This window comes from Lasioglossum baleicum, chromosome 6 (genome assembly GCF_051020765.1).
Source record: "Lasioglossum baleicum chromosome 6, iyLasBale1, whole genome shotgun sequence".
Lineage (NCBI taxonomy): Eukaryota > Metazoa > Arthropoda > Insecta > Hymenoptera > Halictidae > Lasioglossum > Lasioglossum baleicum.
The window spans coordinates 15992726-16013823 of NC_134934.1; the positions used below are offsets into that span (position 1 = coordinate 15992726).

Here is a 21098-nt window from a genome sequence, read left to right on the forward strand (position 1 = left end):
CGCTAAAAGGTTAGGTAAACTGGTAAATCCTGAGGAGTCCGCAATATCTGTCCGTTTCGAGTCGAAGCGTTTCCGCGTGATTAATCGCCGTCGGAAAAAGAAACGTTATTAACCAGAACGAACGGCGTAACGATCGACGAGACGCAACCGCGCGGATCTTTTTTCGACGTTTAAAAATTTCCACGGAACGGCGCCTCGACTGAGAAATGGAGCCGGGCTGAGAGATAAACGGGTTCCGCCCGTCTATTCTCCGTTTCCCTAACGTTTCGAGAGCATCGCTCAATATTTGCGAGGAGTACTAACGCTCTTCAAATAAAACGGCTCTCCCCTTCTTCGTTAAAATCGTTCTAAGTAATTATCGGATCGGGATGTAAAGGTCTGAACGCGCGACTCGCCCGAGCCGTGCCGCGCCGCGCCGTGTGCAAAGTGATTCTGACCGCCGACTATCCCCTGTGATTAAACGCGAATGGCCGACCATAATGGCGAACAGCGTTGGTCGATGCGTCATAAACAACGCTCGAAAATTTCGGTCGACGGTAGCCTACGTGCTGCGTGCGATCATTCCTGTCAATGGCTCCCTAATAAACTACCTAGTTCTATCGAACGATTTATTATTGAATAGACCGAGGATCTTTATGTAAAATATGGTTCTCGTGAATTATTTTGTAGATAGATAAATGTGGATAAAATTTAATTCACCGACGAAAATATTAAGAATGTTAAACATTTATAAATTCCATACTTAGCACGCGAAAATATGCAGATAGATGATAGAAGACGAATATTTCGATGCAGAGCGTAGCGTTGATGTCTGACTAATGTCCGACTACTTCCCGCACATTCTACTTACTGCACACGTATGCATAAAAAATCGTTTCCACCGTCTGTGACCTTGAAAGTCGTTGGGTAATTATAGTCATTGAATGAGAGGAGCTTTCATCGCGGGTGTTTAGAAAAGGGTGGTCCAACCCTGAAGTTACTTCTAGCCCTGGAGCATTCTAAACATTCTCGAATATTTGCCATCGGCTGCTCAACAAATTCAACAGATCGTTCCAGAAAAATTGATTAAACCAGATTCGACCACGAAGCCAGTAGCTCCGCGACCATACAGAAATCAATATTATTCCCTTCATGGACGTCGTTCTACGGGACGAGAGTCAACAAGACCTAGTTTCTATGTGCCCGTCCATCTTGCAGTCCTTTTACGGTCAGAAAATTACACATGACCGCTCGAAACATTTCGGATTTTGAAATTTCGGGGCATGTAAGGTCACCTAAAAGGTAAAAGGCAGAAATCCGTGGAACAGGGACGGCTAGTTAACGAAGGTCATCCGGTGAGTGAGCAAATGTCGCTCTATGTTTCAGCAGAGCGTATTATGGTGATGAGGAAAATTGAACACGCTTGTAGAGACATGGTCGGACAAGAGTTTACACGCGTGAGTAAATGAACAAATTGATCTGATGTTTAGTCAAAATGCAAAAAATGTTAAAAGCGTGTTGGATTTCGCTCGTCACCGTACACATGTCGTCAAGATGGAAATGGCCGCCGCGTTTGTGTACTTAAGCCGGTGGACTGACAGCGTGGTTGAAGGTAATGGATTATGTCATACAGTGGGCGGCGCTGCCCGATTTTAAAGACGACGACGGAAGTATTCGTCGAAACCGGCGTTTGCTCGGCATCGCCGTTCGTTCGGAAGTTTTTGCGCGGGAGTTTCGAGCTCCGCCGACACATTCAAGGGAGTCTCAGCCGCGGCGTCGCGTTTCTTTCATTCGGCCAGCTTTCCCACCCCCGCGACTAAGACAAATGGTATATATTTATTTCACAGTACGCCAACCAGTGGATTTCGCCTTTCTCTATTATGCATCGCCCTCGTTAAGCATTTCTTTTTTATCTCGGCGCTCCTCCCCGTCTCTTTCTTCGACTTCTACTCGCACTCTCCCTCGCTTTCTCGCTCTTCTTCGTCTTCTCTTACGCGTTCCGTCTTCCACTCGGTCTCTTGTTTTCCTTCCCGCCAGGCTTTTTGTCGATCCTCCACCTTCTCGCCCCCTTCGTTCGCGCGAGAATGAACGAGAGAGTCGCGGAGAAATCGAGAGGCGCGAGTAATGAAAGAATTCAGTCCCACGTATTGAACGAGATTTCTCGAGGACAAGGATAAAGCGGTAAAGGAGGGTTTGGATCGAGATCTCGCTCGTAGGCGATCCGTGGTGGGAGTGTTTGATCGTGTTGTCGGGCTCGGTATAAATTCCGGGTGAAATTCTGAGCGAAAGGGGACGGAAATTTTTCCACTTCGCTCGATATTTCGTCGTGGCTTCGTCTCGTGTCCTTTGTCGCTCCAGCGAGAGTGAGAGAGAGAGAGAGAGAGAGAGAGAGAGAGAGAGAGAGAGAGAGAGAGAGAGAGAGAGAGAGAGAGAGAGAGAGAGAGAGAGAGAGATAGAGGAAGTTCTTCGAGGCGATCGGTCGTTGAATTAACGAACCACTGCGGAGGACCGGCGAACTTCGCCGTTAATTAAAAATATTCAACTCATCCGCGAGATAACGGGATAAAGCTTCGTTGTAATGCGTACATTTTTATCGCGTTTAACGGGCTTACTTTCACAACGACCGATAAAAACGGCAGCCTGTTTCGCCGAAAGTTTTGCAATAGACTAACCGGTTGCCCGGTTAACACCGCGCCCGGTAATAGCTTTAATTCACAGCCTTATTATTTCCAGCCGGAACTTTTATAGAGTTAGTGGGGAACTACCGCGAACTGATCACCACCGTTTAAACACGCACTAATCCGTCTTGATTCCGGCCGCGCCATTTTTAGTGCTTCTATTCTAGTCCACACTGCGAATAACTTGCATCACCGTCGACGCGGTGGCAATGGTCGACACGGGAAGTTTTTTTTTATTACCACGCTTATATTAGCTTGCCGAGTTGTCTGTTGTTGTTGTTGTTGTTGTATGCGACAAATCTTGTAATCGAATTTTAAACAACTTCCCGATGAGCTAGAGCAGTGGTCGGCAACGGCAGTGACTTTTCTCGCCACGCTTCATTTCGTCTCGCTCCCCGTGACGGCTCTCGAGACAGGTCAGGCGCGTACCTAACTGGGAACTATTGATACGGGTGTCGTTCTAATGCGTCACGTGCAGTTCATACGGTCTGGGATAGGTACGCGCCTGAGCTGCCTCGAGGACTATGACCGTCACGGGGAGCGAGACGATAGGAAGCGTAGCGAGCCGAAATCGGGCTGAAAAGTTACTGCCGTTGACGACCACTAATATTTTTGATTGAACTCGGATGAAGCACAAAATTCTGCGTAAAAAAGTATTGACCTTCATATATCATAAATCTAATAGTTAACGAATAATATTCGGAATATTATCGATATAATTTCCCATATGTACCTATTGAAATTGAGGGTATCAGTTCCAGCACCTACTATCTTCCAGGTAATAGCTATTGTACATATGCATGAATTTAATATACATATGAATTTTGTGCTTCATCCGAGTTCAATCAAAAATACCAGGCATTCTATTTAATAACCTGAAGATGACCTCTATATCTTGATAAAAAATCGAAGTAACAAAAATCTGATTGCAGCACTGTATGTCCCCCTAGGAACCATGCAACATTTGTTTGAACATTTTTTTTGTACAACAAATAACTCGGAAGTTATTTGAGATCGTCACGTTACGATACTCACCCAGTAGTTTAGTGTTCCACGCTTTTATTTATAGCCACACATCAATGTCTAAAAAAATTATTTTCTCCTGTTTACTGCATTTTAATATAAGCGTGGTTTTCAAAAAGTTTTTTTGTAAATGTTTTCTTATTATAGAAAATCTCATGTGAGAGATTTATTTCAATATAATGCAGTATACAATATAAGAATTGCAAACAAGAGACAAATTTTGCAGAATAGGAGAATACATAAACATTATTATGAAAACGTGTATACTAGACACAATGTAAACAAGGGAAGTTATCGAACCCGTAAATGCAAAAAATTATGAAAAATTATACCTGACACTACCCAGTGAAATCAGCCCTTGAAAAATATCAATATTTCCTTTTAGTAACAAATAGTAACAAATAGTATTATCCTGTCTACCGAACTGTGTAAAAAATTTGTTTAAATTGTTTTTTTTCCAGCAATAAAATCAACGTTTCTGCAAACAAAAAATGCTATTGTATTTTGATTTAATTTGATGAAATTCTACTAATATTGAATATCTTTTAATTTCTACGAAGCCACGGAAATGTACGAATTAGAAATCGGTGAACAAAAATCTCGCTGCTGCTCGAGGCATATTTATTTATTGTTAAATACCTCGATGCAATAAAAACAGAGTCCACTAGCCCGCGATCGTTGTTTGTTTCGCAGTTCTCGCACCGCAGAGCACACTAGATTTTCAATATTTTTATTCGATGTAGCAGCTGTATTTGTTTACACGCCGGAAATAAAATATAAGCCACGTGTTTTCAAATACGTATTCGGTACACAAGCGCTGTTTGCATTTTCGTGGTAATTGAAACCTTGTAATTATTATCACCGTGATCACTGGAAACAAACATAGTGAGCTCGAATGCGTACTGATAACACGATTGATGAATGTTTCGGGGCCATCATCGCATTCGCGATGTATCAATATTCGTGCTACATCTAAATGATTGCCAACGTGATAGACAATATTAACCATTTGCACACGGAATTATTTTAACTGGAAAATTAAACATTTTCTCCGATCTAGAATAATTCCATTCTATACCATTTTGTTTCATTTCATTATTTTATTTATTAAATGTTTAGTAATTGATTAGATATCAACATATTTAATAATCGAAGCAATATTTTGATTAATAGTTGCTCGCAATTGGAACGGCGCACAGTGGTCCCATTTGGCCTAAAAGCGGAAAAAATCTATAAAAATCAAACTATCCAACAAATCTGTTTGAAAATTTGTGGAAAGCACGCCACAGGTACAACGGTTATGTGGCGAAGAATTAAATATTTATTTATTTATTTAAAGTTTTTGAACCGAAACTTCTTTTGGCAGGGTGTAAGCGTCAAGTGGATAATTTCGCGTCATGGAATTCGCGACACGAAAATGCGTAACGGAAGTGACGTGGATGGTTAGCTGATCCGCTTTCAAGCGGAGCCGCGAGAACTGTCAAGGGACATACATTTTCTCAAATATCGAGAGATGTAGGGTTCTTATAGAAAAAGTTGGAGGCAACCCCGCTAGCAGGGACACATACAATGTTAATGCAACGTTTATTATGTTGAACCATACTTTTTTAAACACACAGTTTGTCAAATACAGAAATACAAAAGCGAGGGTTATGTGACGATACACTTCCGGTTCGAGCGCTGATGCCTGTTTTTCACATTCAGTCACCGCGAGTCGTCGGTCACTTTATCGGTAATCGGTAATCGGTAATCGGTAATAATTTATTAGGTTGGAACAAAAGATCTCGTCCTTTGTTTTACCGATTACAGTGACTGTCCTATATATCCCCACTACTCAGTGCTATGGCGAAAACACCGTGCTTTAATGTTTTAGATTCTTGTGGCTGCATTTATATGCCAAAATCATATTCCTAGAAATAAGCGATATTCATAAAAAATTTTGTATTGGTTTAAATAATCCAACTATCTAGTAAATGAAATTGCAATGAAAAATCTACGCATCTAACATTCGAAAAATTGGTATTTTTCCCCGTTCGAACCACTGTGCGGCGCGGCGTTGCGCGAGTCATGTAAGTTAATAAACATTTCATTTCGAACGCACGAATATCAGTTTAATCCGAGCCACTTTATCTTCCCTCGCTACTCGCAGCTGTAGCTTTTACAGAGAGGCGAGCGCAACGGTTCGTCAAAAATGATTTTGTTCCGTATCTTTCACCGGTAATTGTACACCGTCGCGTTCTAAGCTGAATCGTCGTGACAAATTGCATTTCCCCCTTGCGAAACTGTAAACCCTACCCACACCCCTCCTCCGTAGACCATTCATCTTCAGCAGCACCTTCGCCTGATCGCTGCCTACGCTTTTATTGGCCTTAAATTTTTAACTTTCAAGCCGGCTAATTTCACCGAAGCTTCTACCGAAGTTTCGCGCCAGTTTCCCCTCTCGTCCGCGTGTTCGCTGTTTTCGGATGAAAAATTAAGTATTCAAATAGATTAGGTTCGTGGGGAATAAAGGGATGATTTAAACCCCATCCAAAATACGAAGGAAGCCGGCCATCGTCTTATATCGAAATAAAACTATAGTTACGATAAAGTTTTTGATAGAAAGTAATTCAGTGGAGATTGCACCCCGCGGGCTAGTGCGCAAAGTTTTCTCGTTCGGAGAGTCCATTATAGCATTCTAATTTGATCGATGAAATTTGTTCGTTGCGAATTATGTCAAATATAATATGGCGGTTCAATTGTTTCCCATTGGATGGATACTCACCCCCGAGGCGTAACTCCGCAGTAGCTTGGACCATCTCATAATCGTTCTGTGCGAAACACTGATACATCCCTTTGTCGTCCCTGACGATCGAGGATATCTGCAGCGTGGATCCGTCAGTTCCCGTGATCTTGTTCCTGCCGGAGGCGCTCTCCCGGACCGGAAGTCCGTCTTTCGTCCACGTGATTACTGGTGTAGGCTGCCCGGTGACGGAACACTGGAATTCTGCGTCTTTGCCCAAGTCCACAGTGACCTGAAACAGTTATCGATTTCGGGGGTTATCCGGAGCACGTTCGCCCATAAACGTCACTTTTAATCCCCCAAACTGTCCCAGGAGCTTAATATTGTTACCCAGGGAAGTTAGCCAGTCGATTGTATCGGGGAAATCTGTTTTGCCAGGGACGGCTACGAATATAAGCCACGAGGTTTAGAGCGTATCTGCAGGACTACACATAATTTCGTTTCGAAACGTTGCCGCATGCTCTTTCTCTCCATTGCTTCAACTACACTACATAATTATTTACTTATTCGCAGCCAACATTCAAATGAAACCGCTAAACTTCATAAATGATGTTATTTATCGAACACCGGAAAATATTGAATTAATGACCACGAATCCAAGGTAAAACTTGATCTCGCACGTGTTCGTTGCATTGGGAGTACAAATAAGTCTCCGCCGCGCCGTTTGAAATCAGATAGCGCAACCAGTAAGACGTCATATCGTAAGGTTGCACATCTGTCAACAACATAACCTGGAAATATTAGCGATTTTGTATCAGCGTCCTATATTTTTTTCGTGCGAAAATGTCGAGATGGACAATACTTTGAATAAAACATAAGGTACCGTTCTTTCGCAATAAATGCCCAAAAAACGGCGGAGACTTATTTGTACTCTCAATATTTACCGGACACAGGCCTCGGATACGTAATCCACTCGAACAGAGTCGGATGAATTCCAAGCGGATAGAATACAGGCGTGCGCGCGCGCTCACGTCTCGAATGTCTCGGTAAGCAAGTCCAGCTCTTGGAGGCTTAATTGCTTCCGGATCACGCAAGCATCTCCCTTTGATCAGCTCGGTGGTCCCCCGACTGATTTATGATTAAGACTCGCTTTAGGTAAACGGGAATCGGCCGTCTCTTTTAATCCCTTAACGTTCTCGAATTTCATACAGGCCACTACAGTCGGTCTCTGTTTATACGAATCGTTATTGGTAGAATGCCTGATTTATACTATTATTCGAATCTTAGTGCACGCATTGAGCCTGCGGGATCCATGCATTCAATCTGTAATGTCTTAATTGTCTAAACCAGAAATTGTTAACTTTCTAAAATGTAATCCTGTAAATTTTGTCGAAAAAATGCCGACAATCCAAGTTTAAATCTTAGGAATCCACTGGTGCAAAAGTTATGCGTGTTTAAAGTTGAGAGATTTTAAGAGTTTTTGAGAGGTAAGGGTGCTGCCGTGTTGGTTATCTAGTGAGCGTCTCGCGTCGGCTAACGAGCGAAGCCGCTAGGTGGCATCACAAGCACGCGCTGAAGTCAATAACGTAGATTTCCAAGCGTAGTCGAGGTGGGACAGGATCAGAACTTGCGATCTGGATATACAGGGTGGTTCACGCAACTTGCACACCTGTATAATTTCCAAAGTATGCGTTGCACGAAAAAGTTTTGTATACAGAAGTTGCATGGTCTGAAGGGGTACATTATGTAAAGTATGTATATCCCACGAGAGAGTAGCCCCGTTTCGCACAGCTTAGAAGATGGTGGAGGCGCAGCGAGCCTATCATCTCCCACTCCACTACCCACTCCCCACTTTCTTGAACCAATTAGGGCGAAGATGCGCCAAGACGAACGAAAACTGGTCTTTCCGCAGGGTTACTCTCGCGTGGGATATACTTTAGTGTATTTATTTTTTTACAGGTGGAAGAGAGCGTTTCGGAGACTTGAAGGTCGACTTTGTTTCTTTAAATGGAAAACTATACTTTTTATACCAAAATATGGAAGAATGTCGAATTTTGAGTAACAAAGTATCGATCTTCATTAGCCCTAAACCTAATAATTAACGAGTAAAATTTTCAGGAAATAAAGTGAAGTTACTCGTTAATTATTAGGTTTAGGCCTAATTAAGGTCAATACTTTTTTACTCAGAATTCGACATTCTTCCATATTTTGGTATAAAAAATATAGTATTCCATTTAAAAAGCAAAGTCGACTTTCAAATCTCCGAAACGCTTCCACCTGTAAAAAATAAATACACTACATAACGTACCCCTTCAGACCATGCAACTTCCTGAACCACCCTGTATGTGCCCATGATTATGAAAGTGGTCTAAGTGAAAATTAAAAAAGAGATTTTATCAGTTATATCACATCGCATTACTTTGAACTAAATGTATTTAATGTAATTTTTACGATATTGTCAAAAATGAATATTCAACATTTCCACATATTACATAGAATTCATTCAGTGTTAATATCTTTTCCTCTCCTTTAAATATCTCGAAACAAGAAACATATCGCGTAGACCACGTTCATAATTATGAACACGTAAGGACTCACCGGCCAGTTCAATACAGTCCAGAAACACGGTGTTAGCTACGGCAAGTAGAAAAAGCTTGACCTAGTCAGACGCGACTGACCGCAGCCTGTCATACATATAGCAGGGGGCTCGAATCAAGTGACCTACTGCCATTTCCATGCCCGGTCTTAATTGATGTCCGATTGACAATATCGTCCTTTGATCCGGCCAGGATCTCGTCTTATGTATTATTAAAGACGCTCGTTTAGCAAGCACTGGAGTGGACAAAGGGAAGAGCGTGATATAGATGATTATGCGTTGGTATTACAAGCGATACGCTAATAAGGCACGCTATACAGCTGTCCATACACCGTGTGCTAACCTATAAGCATTTAGACTGTTGTCGAAATATGATCGAGATCTTGTTTGTGATCATTGGACTGTGGATGTATGTGCATTTATAGAAAAAGTTGAAAGAATTTCAGAGTATTCAGAGTCTGTTTATTTTCGAGGTAGATGGATATTTAGGAAGAAACACAAACCTTGTACATTTCAATACGAATTGTTCGTTTTACCACGTTTTTATTAACTCGCTTTCTTGTCTGTCTGTTTGTCTGTTCGGTACTTTGCAATTGATTTTAAACTGACTTCCCGATCAGCTAGAGACTTGAAACTTTAAACATAGCTCAGAACTGGATGGCAATGCAATATTAACTTGCTTTTTTGTCTGTCTGTTCGTTAGGGTTAGGGTTTCGTACGGAACCATATTATATATAGTCTTTATATATTTGAACCGTAAGGTTTATACATAACAATATTAATCCTGGGTTATAAAATACTAATGTCAAGTATAGGCAGAGTTGTGCAGAATTACAATTGAATTACTCCAGAATTATAATTACAAGGTAATTGAATTACATTGTAATTTATAATTCAGATCTTCATTCAATTAAATTACAATGTAATTCGTAATTGCAATGGAGTACAATTATAAAATACTTCGTAATTAAATTACCTAAAATAGCGTTACGTATTATGAACGAGGACGAGGAATAGGAACTATGCCGCACAGACACTAAACAAGTATATGAAAGAAAAATATAAAAATATATCGCACTTCTTCAAAGTTCTGGCCTATGATTTGGAAAGCTGTATTTCAATTATATTGTATTTCAATTACACATTATATTTCAATTATATTGTATTTCAATTACACATCTGATTAAAATACTTAATAATTGAATTGCATTGTATTTCAATTATATAGTAATTCAGTTGCGACGTAATTGAATTACTATTAATTGAAATACAATGTAATTCAATTTCGTAATTGAGTTGGCACAACTCTGAGTATAGGTACTTACAAATTTTTCAGAATCTTCTGTTCCTCCAGCGGTTTAGGCGATATACCTGTAAAAGTCGTTATAGCAAGCAAAAAAGCGAAGCGACGAGCGGACTACCCTTATAAATCACGTCATTGATGACCGTAAACAATGCCAAAAGGAATTTCCTCGACAGTTTCCCCACTTCTCAATCTAAAGTCCATCCGACACGCCACCGTCCAATTAACAAACGCAATATTTCCCCGCCTAAATCCACCCTTAACCATTCCCGAAAAACCGAGATCACAACCTCAGTACTATTTTGACCGTGGTCGGAGTAACTTATTCCCGTTCGCTGTCGCAATCTTGAATAATGTGCTGTGTTGTGCTTCGAACTTATTCACGCAAATGGCAGTGTCCTGTTCATCCGACGGAGGAACAGAAGATTCTGAAAAATTTATAAGTACCTATACCTGACATTAGTATTTTATAACACAGGATTAATATTCTTATGTGTAAAACATTATGGTTCAAAAGATACAGCCTTTTAAAGATAGGATAGACAGACGGACTGACAGAGATAGCGTGAGCTTAGTAATAGGGTTTCGTGCGGGACGAACAGACAGACAAGAAAGCGAGTTAACACTTTAACACATTACCGACCAGTGATTACTGCATAATTTTGAAAAACCTATGCTTCATGGTTAAACACTTTTTATTGGAACCTTCAACAGTGACAGCAATTTTCATTGCGTAGTAACAAGTCACCCACAATAACGTCATCTAATACTTTCATTTAAGATTGTAATGCGAAAGAAAAATTCTATGCTTTCTTTTGGTACAGCACAATTGTTGAAAATCCTATTAATAGCATTGTCATCCAGTTCTGAGCTATGTTTAAAGTTTCAAAACTCTAGCTAAAACGTGGTATATTAAAAATGTTTTTCCACAAAATATCACTCGATTTTTGAATCCGGACCATTGTACGTCAGTCAATTTTCATGAAATTTTCAGAATACGTTTAATCGATACGTATCTACGAAACCTGTTTTCTAAATTTTCCGTATAAACCCACATAAAAAAGTTGAAAAATAGAACTGTCAGTATTTTCTCTGCAATTCCGACAACTTGCAATTTTTCTCAATAATTCTTCTCACGTTGTGTAGCGAACGAATTGTTCCAACTATAAACGTCCAATATTAAAAAAGTTACGATCATTGTAAGGGTGTCCGAATATTAGTGTGAGTCACTGTAGCGTAGGCAGGCTTCGCGCGACAGCGATCCTGCCACAAATTCGAGAAGCGATCGAGGAGAATCAAAGGGTTTTGATGGCGAGTTCTCGAGTCGTGTGGGGCGTGCGCCGATCAGTGAAAGAGGGTAAGGGCTGAAGTTCTTACGCGGCTGAAAGCATCTCAATAAAACGGCCGAACCGCGAGATAAACGGGAGCCGAATACCGTACAGCAGGCGATTTAGTACACGGATTCGGGGATTGCTCGCGGTAGATTTTGCCAGCCAGCCAAAGAATTCGACGGTCGCGTCGCCACGTTGAATCGTATCCACGGCCATTAAACGTTGTCGAGAGAATTGCGCGTTGCCCCCCTCCCGGTTCCGCTTTTGTTCCGCGACCCTAAAGGAAACTTTCTTTTAAACCGAAGGCGGTTTTAAATATCCTTTGATACGGTATTCAACGGTAGAAGACGGAATGGGAAATAAGATGCGCTGGGATGGCGCCTTCGGGAGTGGTGGGGGTGTCAAGTGAAAAAAAAGAAGAAGGTGAGCCGAAGGCGTTGACGAGCTCTCATCTATCTGCCTTTGCTTATCATCCATTGTCTCCTTCTCCTCGTATCTTTTCTTTCTCTCTTTCCTCGCGCAACTGTCCTGTTCTCGTTGTTCCGTTCGTACGGACAAGTGCATTATTATGGTGAGCAGCGATGCGTTTATACGAAACATGCATGTACTCGCGACGTATGTGTACGCGCCCGCCTTTGTAGGACGACCCCCCTTTGATACGCTCCGCGAGCAAATCGTAACGGTGAATAAAAGAAATTATTGTAGGTATTTCGAGAAAAATAGAGGACAAGCAGTCGTAAATTCTGAGAAAAGCGCGCGAGATCGTGCCACGGCAAGCTCCGGAATGCGAAGACATTTTCTCAGTGCTCGCTGCGTGACGCTCCTCGAAAGCATTCCGGGGGATACGACAAATGAATTGCAAAGCGGTATGAATGAAACGACTGCGCAGTTAGGGAGGTTAAATAAATCAAACGCCGCGGTTGACGCAATTGAAGCGCGTCCCGTGGAACCGTCGGAAATATTTGCTAACGTTCGCGATCGTACAACCTTATTTCAACATTATTATGTAGAACATCGTGCGAACATTCCGGACGTGCAGCGCGGCTTTCATAGAACCGATTACATTCAATCAGACAATTAATTTTCTAAATTACGCAATGTTTCTAACTAGAAGCGGGTCTTTATGTAAAATAAAAATTGTCTGTATCGATTGCATGCAATTGAAACCAAACTGAATGTTATTTCTTCCCTTAATGATTCGACATCTTCGATTTTTAAAACTTTCCAACAATTTTGAATTTCATGTCTACTTCTAACATACCAATGGCTTCCTCATTTTTTATTCTCAGCAGTCAACATACTTTTTGAAAAATATATGTGTGATTGGAAGGAAAAGTTCTCACGACGAATTTTTTGACATAGGACATCATCGGTTAAATTGCTCGGTTCAACCAATGCATAAACTAAAATTTGTTGAAATCGTGACACGCGGCGTTGTTCCATAGAGCTACAGATAGAACTCTCGTGTAATTTTGATTGCACGAGAATTTTGAAAGCAACGCAGCGGCAAATTGATTCCTCGCAAATGCGTTTCCGCGCTATTAGGCAATCATGAGCCGAGTATAAAACATGACCGAGCAAGCCCCTAAACCGGAACTGCTGACGGAAGATTGATTGAATGGGATTCTTTGGAACCGGTGCGTAACGAAAAGCCGCGACGGTGCATTTAATAAAGCACGGACGAAAGTCGACGTCGTTAATGGAAGGAAATTGTAGGAGCGAATGGCAGCCAATATATGAGAGAATCCGGCTGCAATAAGCGTTTCTTTGCTGATGACTGCAAAAGTTATGCGAGAAGCTTCCGGTGAATGGATGCTATTTTCATCGACTCGGTTTCTCCATCCCCTGCATTCCATCCACGACACCTAACCCGATGGTATGGACCCTATTCCCTTCTTTTATACGGGGTGTCTCGCATACCGTGGACAGTTTTAACCGAGTTAAACGGTACTCGAACACGAACGAGTATTCCGGTATTTTCCTATCAAATCGATTCGTATTTGTTGCGTACAGTGTTTTCCAATCCACCATAAACGTGTAAACGTGCATCGTTGAAGATGTGAATAAATAGTTGTTACAAAAATGAAACGTTGTACAGCGTAAACAATTAACCCTTCGCACTCGAGGCTATTTTGACTCGAGAATTCGAACATTTCATCTCGACTAAAATATTTTTGTTGTATACACCATTTTTCATTTTGCCATGTATAATACCGAGTTTATTGCTTCGTTCACGTTTCCACGTTCAGCAATTTATTGATCCTCCGACGGCTGGGGCTGGGTCTATTTTCGCCCAGAGCATTGAAATTATTCTTTTTTACCTCGCTTATATCTGCGGTTGTCAGGAAGAACGCCGCGTGTCACATAATTTCACTTTCGAGATATTGCCGTTCAATGTTTTGGTCACTTTGCCGTAGGATATCGGTTTAATTGCATCATGTTTTTAAGCCTTTCGAATTTATTTTCATGACTTTTCTGACAAAGACGTAAATCCTATACTATAAATCTCAATTAATGCATAAACTGAAATTTTTTGAAATTGTGACATGCGGAGTTCTTCCTGGCAACCACAGATATTAGCTTGCCGAGTTATCGTTGTTGTTGTTGTATGCGTCAAAATTTGTAATCGAATTTTCAGTCACTTCCCGATGAGATAGAGACTTGAAACTTTAAAAATAGCTCAGAACTGGATGACAATGCAATATTAAAAAACAAATTTTAAAAAAAAAACTGTGCGTCTAGGAGAAAAACATTTTAATATTAACGCATATTTCCATATCTTGCGTTTCTATGATATATTTTACTATTTCATACCAGTGTTACTATATCTTTCGTTACATTAAAAAAAAACTAAAAAGTAGGTATAATAAAAAATATATAAAAACTTTAGAAACCACGATTATATTAAAATGCACTAAAAAGGCGAAAATAATTTTTTTTAGACATTAGTGACTATAAATAAAAGCGTGGAGCGCCCACGAAGATCACGTCGATATAGTTTAGCGCTCCGCGCTTTTATTTATAGTCACTAATGTCTACAAAAATTATTTTCTGCATTTTAAAACGTTTTTGTAATATATTTTTTTTATTACGAGTTAATTGACAAATTGGCGATTGCAAGCGATTTCGAAATCGTTCTTATCCTAAGTAAGTATCGCAATTAGTGCTTGTTTTAAGATCGAAACAGCTGGGAACAGGCTGCTAATTAACGAGAGTTAATACTAATTAATAGATTCGTTCAATCCTTGTTAGGCGTTATGCCTTGGACGATATTTGCGAAGCCTGGGGGAAATGTTTTCGGAACTCGTCGAAGCATCGCACGGAGGCAAGCCGCGCCGTTATTCGATGTTGCGTCGTGTTTATCTGTCCGCGTGATCCTTAATTATCCACGACGGCGGGAATTAGTCGGCGTTCTCGCAGTCGAAGGGAATTTATTCGCGGATCACAAGCCGCCCGTGCTCAAGGGATCGTTGCTTCGTCGACGGCAACAGGGACGAGGATATCTCTCGTCGACTTAACAAAGTCGCGGGGCAACGAACCGTTACGTTGCCCGGATAGTTTGCAGATCTGCTGGAAATAGAATCGAGGCTCATTCAGGAGTTCTGCTTTCCTGGGAGGACGCCGGGCTGCCTGGGCTGAGTTGCAGCGAGAAGAAAAAGTAACTGCTGAGGAGAGCCAGCCCTCGAGTTGTTTACCAAATGGAATAAAGGAAATACTAACAGCTAACCTGTTGAGGTATCAGATGGATGAAAAGAAGCTGCTTACTATCGACAACCACCATTTCTTCTCCCCCCACCTCCCGCCTCACCCGCTCGCAATCGCGTGGAAACGACTATGCGAGAACTTCTCCAGGAAACTGCTATTTATTGTTACAGTCACTGTCACTAAACTTTTTATTTAAATAAATGATTATTTCTTATTTGCAAATAAAAGATTATTTATTATTTCGATTGAGGTGGAAATCGAATAAATAGTTTTTGGGCTTCCCTTATTTCTTGTATTTTGTATATAAATCTAATGAACACGTGCTCGTTTCATTCGTCAATACAAATAATAATTGAAATTGTATTTGTAAATAACAATTAACTTTATTACTTCAAATAATTCCATTTAGAGTCTTGCTCAAATAATAAATAATTATTTTTGCTTTTTATTTGAATATCCAAATAATAAATAACTTATTTAAATGTTTATTTAAATCATTATTTATTTAAATAAATTTATTCATTGCCCAACACTGGCAGCGAGAAACGCGTTTGATGGAGATTCAACTATCATTTTTTAAATGGAATCGTATATTTTTTATGCACCAATCAGAGGAATGATATGAAAAATGATCAAAATTATTCAGATTACCAGAATTCGTGGTTAATAACCACGACGTACGCACACGGTTATTGGGATTATGGCGATTGAGGTGATTAAAAAATAGCGAGCTTACCAAAATTATTAAAATTACGAAGATTACGAAGATTACGAAGGCTATTAAGATTATAAAAACTCCGAGGATTATTAAAATGGATTATAAGAATTCTGAAAAAATGTTGCAAATATTATATAATTAAAAAAATTTTATATTAGCAATGAATTGGTAATGTGAATAGTTAAAATGATTAAACGTAAATGGAACTTTTGGTCCCCATCGCGTGTAGTTTTCTAAAATTCGGGGAACGTAAGTCTGGCAGAAGATCGGGCGACGCAATAAGGGAATCGGGAATAAGTAATCGAGAGTGACGGGGAGGGGAAGGAATCGAGATTCCTCGAAGCACCAGCACCCAGGATTATCGAGGGTGAAACCGACCGGGGAACCGAATCGCTTGATTCGCTGCCGAGATCCAATCGACGAGGAACAGGATACTAACCTGTTGAGGCGTCAAATGGATGGGGGAGGTGTAGAGTTTTTCAAGGAGACTCTAGGAGATCCCATCACCTGCTCGGTTACGGGCACAGAGAACGGTTATACATAGATTCTTCGAATCTTCCCGAGGATTTCGGAAATTTCCGGGACTGCGTGTTCGACGTCTCGCTCGAATGAAAGGGAATCGATTGGCGGATGAAATCTAATTGAGGAAACGGTGACGGTGGCCTGTTCAGACGGAAGGCGAACGGGGAAAATAGAATGCCGGCTGTAGATTAGTGGTAAAACGCTTCAATTCGATGGAAAGCCGGTATTGATCGCTTCTCTCGGATATTTCCGAATGATTAATTGTTATCTACGAGAACGACAAAATGCTAGCTACTAGAAAACAACATTTAAAAAATTGCAACATGAAATACAGTATAAAAGAGAATAACTGATAAAAAACATCAGGTGCATAAACTCATTCGTGGCCCTCGGAATGAATTGTAATTTTATTTGAAATTCAAATCCTTTAAGGTGAACATTGTAGAACACGGCACGATACAATCTTGTGAAATGGAGGACTTCTTCATTGAATTAAAAAGGAAATGAACAGTTTCTGAAAGGTGATAACGAACTCGAATGATGAATTAACTCGTTATCCACGGTTCAAAGGTTAAGCTGGTGAATTCATCTTCATGGTGCTTACTCGACGGGGATGTAGACTCTTAAAATCAACGTCTGTTGCGTTCTCTTCAACGTCATTCGCTGAATACGTATTTTAAAAGTCCCGAAACGGCGAAAACGGCATGTAATAAGTTTCGTGAAAGCCTCGTCTTGTTTTCGAGAGGGATTCATCAGTTAGCATAGAGAAGCGGAAGAAAATTCGTTAAAACCGTGTTCAGCTTATAACTACACTTGCTGTACTAAACTTGTCACACATTTGATTTGTAATTTGTAATAGTTTTAAATGAAAACACATCAGTTATACTCTGCAGCAATAGTGCATTATCATTTATATCTCGACAGAGGGCCTGCATTTGGTGATATCGCGTGCTGTCGAGCACCGGGCTGACTGAATTTGACAATACAGAGCGACATGGAACCTAGCATATCGTGCAATCGAATTCTACGGCAAAGGGAGCGAAACGACCGCGGCAATTCTTCTGTGGCGGAGTCAAAGACTTGTTAGAGTAACTGCCGACACAGCGAATAGTGAAGGAGGAAAGTGGCTGGATACGGGACACAAGGATCAAACGAATAGCAGAAACTAACCTGTTGAGGCGCTAGGTGGATCGAGAGGCTACTTATAATAGAGACCTCCAGTTCGACTCTCTCGGAGCCAGCTGTGCTGTTGGCGTGACAGACGTATCGGCCGGCGTCCTCGGCCCTCGCCGATTGTAGCACCAGCACGCCCGCCCTTGCATGGACCCTCTCCGAATTGAAAATCATCGCCGTGCCGGACACCGATTCGCGGAACCACAGGTACATCGGTGGTGGTATTCCTTGGGAGATGCAGGACAATACGATCGTCTCACCCGTCCGGATCGGTGCCGGGCTCACCCGTTCGTTGAACCGTGGTGGAACTGGATTTCGGTGTTCTGCAAAGGATAATGAGACAACCACTTCAATCTCGGGCTCGGCCAACGTTTCACGCGAACCTACAACACCACGACATTTCGAGCGCGACCAATTTTCTTACCAGGCACTTACAATCACATCCGTAAGTCGCCGGATACTTATTTAAATTGGGACGCAAACAATTTTTTGTCATAAAAGGATCTATGTTATGAAGCAAAAATGGTACTTATGCATTTTTTCTGATGTAGAGAACATGCAAATCAAATCTAACCGAAATACATTTTGTCAAAAAAGTACCGGGAATTGGCCAATGAAACACAAAATATGTATTATTCATCCAAATTTATTGTATCGGCTTCAAAGTAGGCCCGAAATAATACACTTATGCCAACGAGTAACCAATCATCAAAACATTTTTTAAACGCATTTTTTGGAAATGCAGGAAATGCATCTACAACTGGTAATTTTTTGGTCGGAAAAGAGCATTCTAAAATAATCAAAAAATGACATTGGGCAAGATGCTGATCTCGTTAGTCACATTAAGTCACATTATCCGCGAATTAATCGTATAAAATTAAGAATAAATACATATTTCTCTAATGTCTTTATTATTGTCTTTGTTCACAAACAACAAACAGATGTCTGTTTTCATCGCGTCCGACACTGGCCGACACAATCTACTTATCGCAGACAAAAAAGAAGATAGTTCTCTCAGATTTCAAGCCCGCGAGTATTACGCGGTATTCCTAAATTCTCTAAGCTGGTCGCAAAAAGTTTTCGAACGAGATTCCCCTCGAGGAAACGAGAGGAAACAGTATCCGTTGATTTTATTCCAGCTTGTTGGAGAACTACGCTCGATCAAAAAATGAGCGAACGTTTCGCTTTGATTCTCTGAACGATCGGCCCCCTTTTCCCTCCCGGCCGCTCTTCCCCCCTGAACAATTAGCTTCTCGCCGCGGAAACGACGAAAGTTCGCTATTGGAAAGTTGGAAATTGACGTGTTATTTCAAGCCGTGGTCCTGGGCGAGGTTTTACATCCTCGACTCGGTTTCGTCGGGCAAAAGGTAACCGGGTTGGGTCTCTGTTCGAACGAGCCCGGGCTCAAGTGGTCGATGAATCGCGAGCAGCAAAAAAAAACCGGCACCGCCGAGAATGGATTCTTTCTTTCGTCAATTTTTCATCCACCGTGGCCACCGGACGCCGCGAAATACATTTCGAATCTCCCGGACATTCCCGAGAATAAGAAATCGCCGGGGACCCGTTGAAACGGACAAAGATATCTCTTTATCAATTTTTCATGCCCGCGAAGAGGCTCCTTTTGTCTCTGTTACGTAGTATTATATGAGCTAGCATGCTCGGCAAATTTACATTTATTTCCTTGCCCATCCCTTCTTCCCCTGTTCCTCTTCCTCATCGAGTTTCGTTCATTTGCGCCACATTCCCGGGCCCGTACTTTCTTGATGTAATTACACGTTACGCCAGTTCCAGGTTACCTTTATTATTAATTTCGAGTTGAAGCAGCGACCGCGGTGCAAAATGTAAAACGACTGTTAGAAGTGACGTTCGAGGGTACTCGACAAACGCCACAACTTCACGTACCATTCCGGCATTCCATTGATCGTGTTACGGTTAAATTACTGACAGCTAATTGCACGCTAAAATAACAATCCTTTTCCCTCGGTGCACGTGCGTCACGATTGCTCGGTCGTCCGACGCGGGAGAAACGTTCCCAGTTACATGCAGTCACAATATTTGCTCATTCGTCGATTATGGAAACCTGTGTACGGCTGACAGTCGAATTCGCGCTCCTTCGAAATACGGAAACCTCGTATCAGCTGCTGGATGTATGGAGCAGAAATCGTGGAAATTCGATTTTCACAAAAATATCAGGTCGCTCGGAAAGTCATTTCGTTTTTCGCGTAGAGATAGCATTGCTTTACCGTACTTTAAATCGTAAAATCTTGGCATATCTTGACAGCTGACATTTGTTTATCATCGTCATTAAAAAAGAAATGTTGTGTGCTGTTCAAGGACAGGATGTACCATCGAATTACCATTTCCCTCGCTTGATTCAACATTTTTCATGCGGTGCAAATTGCATTTCAAATAATGTCGTAAAAAGTCATACGACTCGAGTTTTTGCTAATAAAAAACAGAAATAAAACTTATTCTGAAAACATTTGTGCCGAACCTGTTACCAACTTAATAAAATAACCATGTTATATGCACTTGGAATTATTAACATCGCGAGTTAAACATATCGATGAGTGCTCTGAAAATATTCAAGAAAAATAATTCGTCTGTTGAATTAAAATGAATGAAAGGAATGCTTTCGAACAACACGTAGCCAGATGAAAGAATACACTGCTTGAACTATTACTTCCCAAACAGTTTATTTGGATAATGTCCAAGTTTTTATAAATTGCCCCGTAGAGCACTATCATCGTTCTGTCAAAATCAGAAGCAGCGAGGCCACGCCTACTCGTAACGCTCTGCGCACAAAAAGCAAGATTCAGTGGTTTCTCGAGTCACCAATGCAATGTTTTTCGGAGGTCTGTAGCAGGGAAAAATTGCGATCGAGATTAATAAATCCATGCCCGCTCGGGGGGCGTTCAACAGAGAAGAAGTTTTTGCCTCTGTTATGGTCCACACCTTTGTATAGCTCTCTGATGTCATTTGCTCTGGACAATTAGCCGAGATGAAACGATCTGCCTATTGTTTATGCCTGGTGTAGAGGCGGGCTTTTCCAGGACGTGTGTAATTACCAAGCAGCCAATCACACGGTCGCTCCCCTCATCGCTCGTGTGTTTACCTTCTTGCTGTGGCCACATATACGAATAGTAAGGTAACTGTGTGCGGAGCGTATACGTGTGCGAATAACGTATGTGAGCATAGCGTTCATGACAAATAGTTACGTATAATAACCTACATTAATTTTCGGTCAGTCAACGAATCGCTCTTTCACTTCATATGCCATATTATTAGACAGCGGATCTTTATGCGTTTATGATGAAATTGCTGGGGTGAAATATAAAACAGTAAAAG

The 21098-nt window shown here is 41.1% G+C and overlaps 1 protein-coding gene across 5 annotated transcripts in view; it reads right to left on the reverse strand.

The window, feature by feature from the left end:
• LOC143209812 (cell adhesion molecule Dscam2) overlaps window positions 1-21098 on the reverse strand; it is a 275660-nt gene that overhangs the window by 65875 nt on the left and 188687 nt on the right. For all 5 annotated transcript variants that reach the window (XM_076425979.1, XM_076425978.1, XM_076425982.1 and 2 more), the window contains exons 6-7: window positions 17748-18073; window positions 6445-6694 (exon numbers count right to left, since the gene is read on the reverse strand). In XM_076425979.1, coding sequence (XP_076282094.1) covers window positions 6445-6694; window positions 17748-18073 — 576 coding nt within the window. The remainder of the gene's footprint in view (window positions 1-6444; window positions 6695-17747; window positions 18074-21098) is intronic.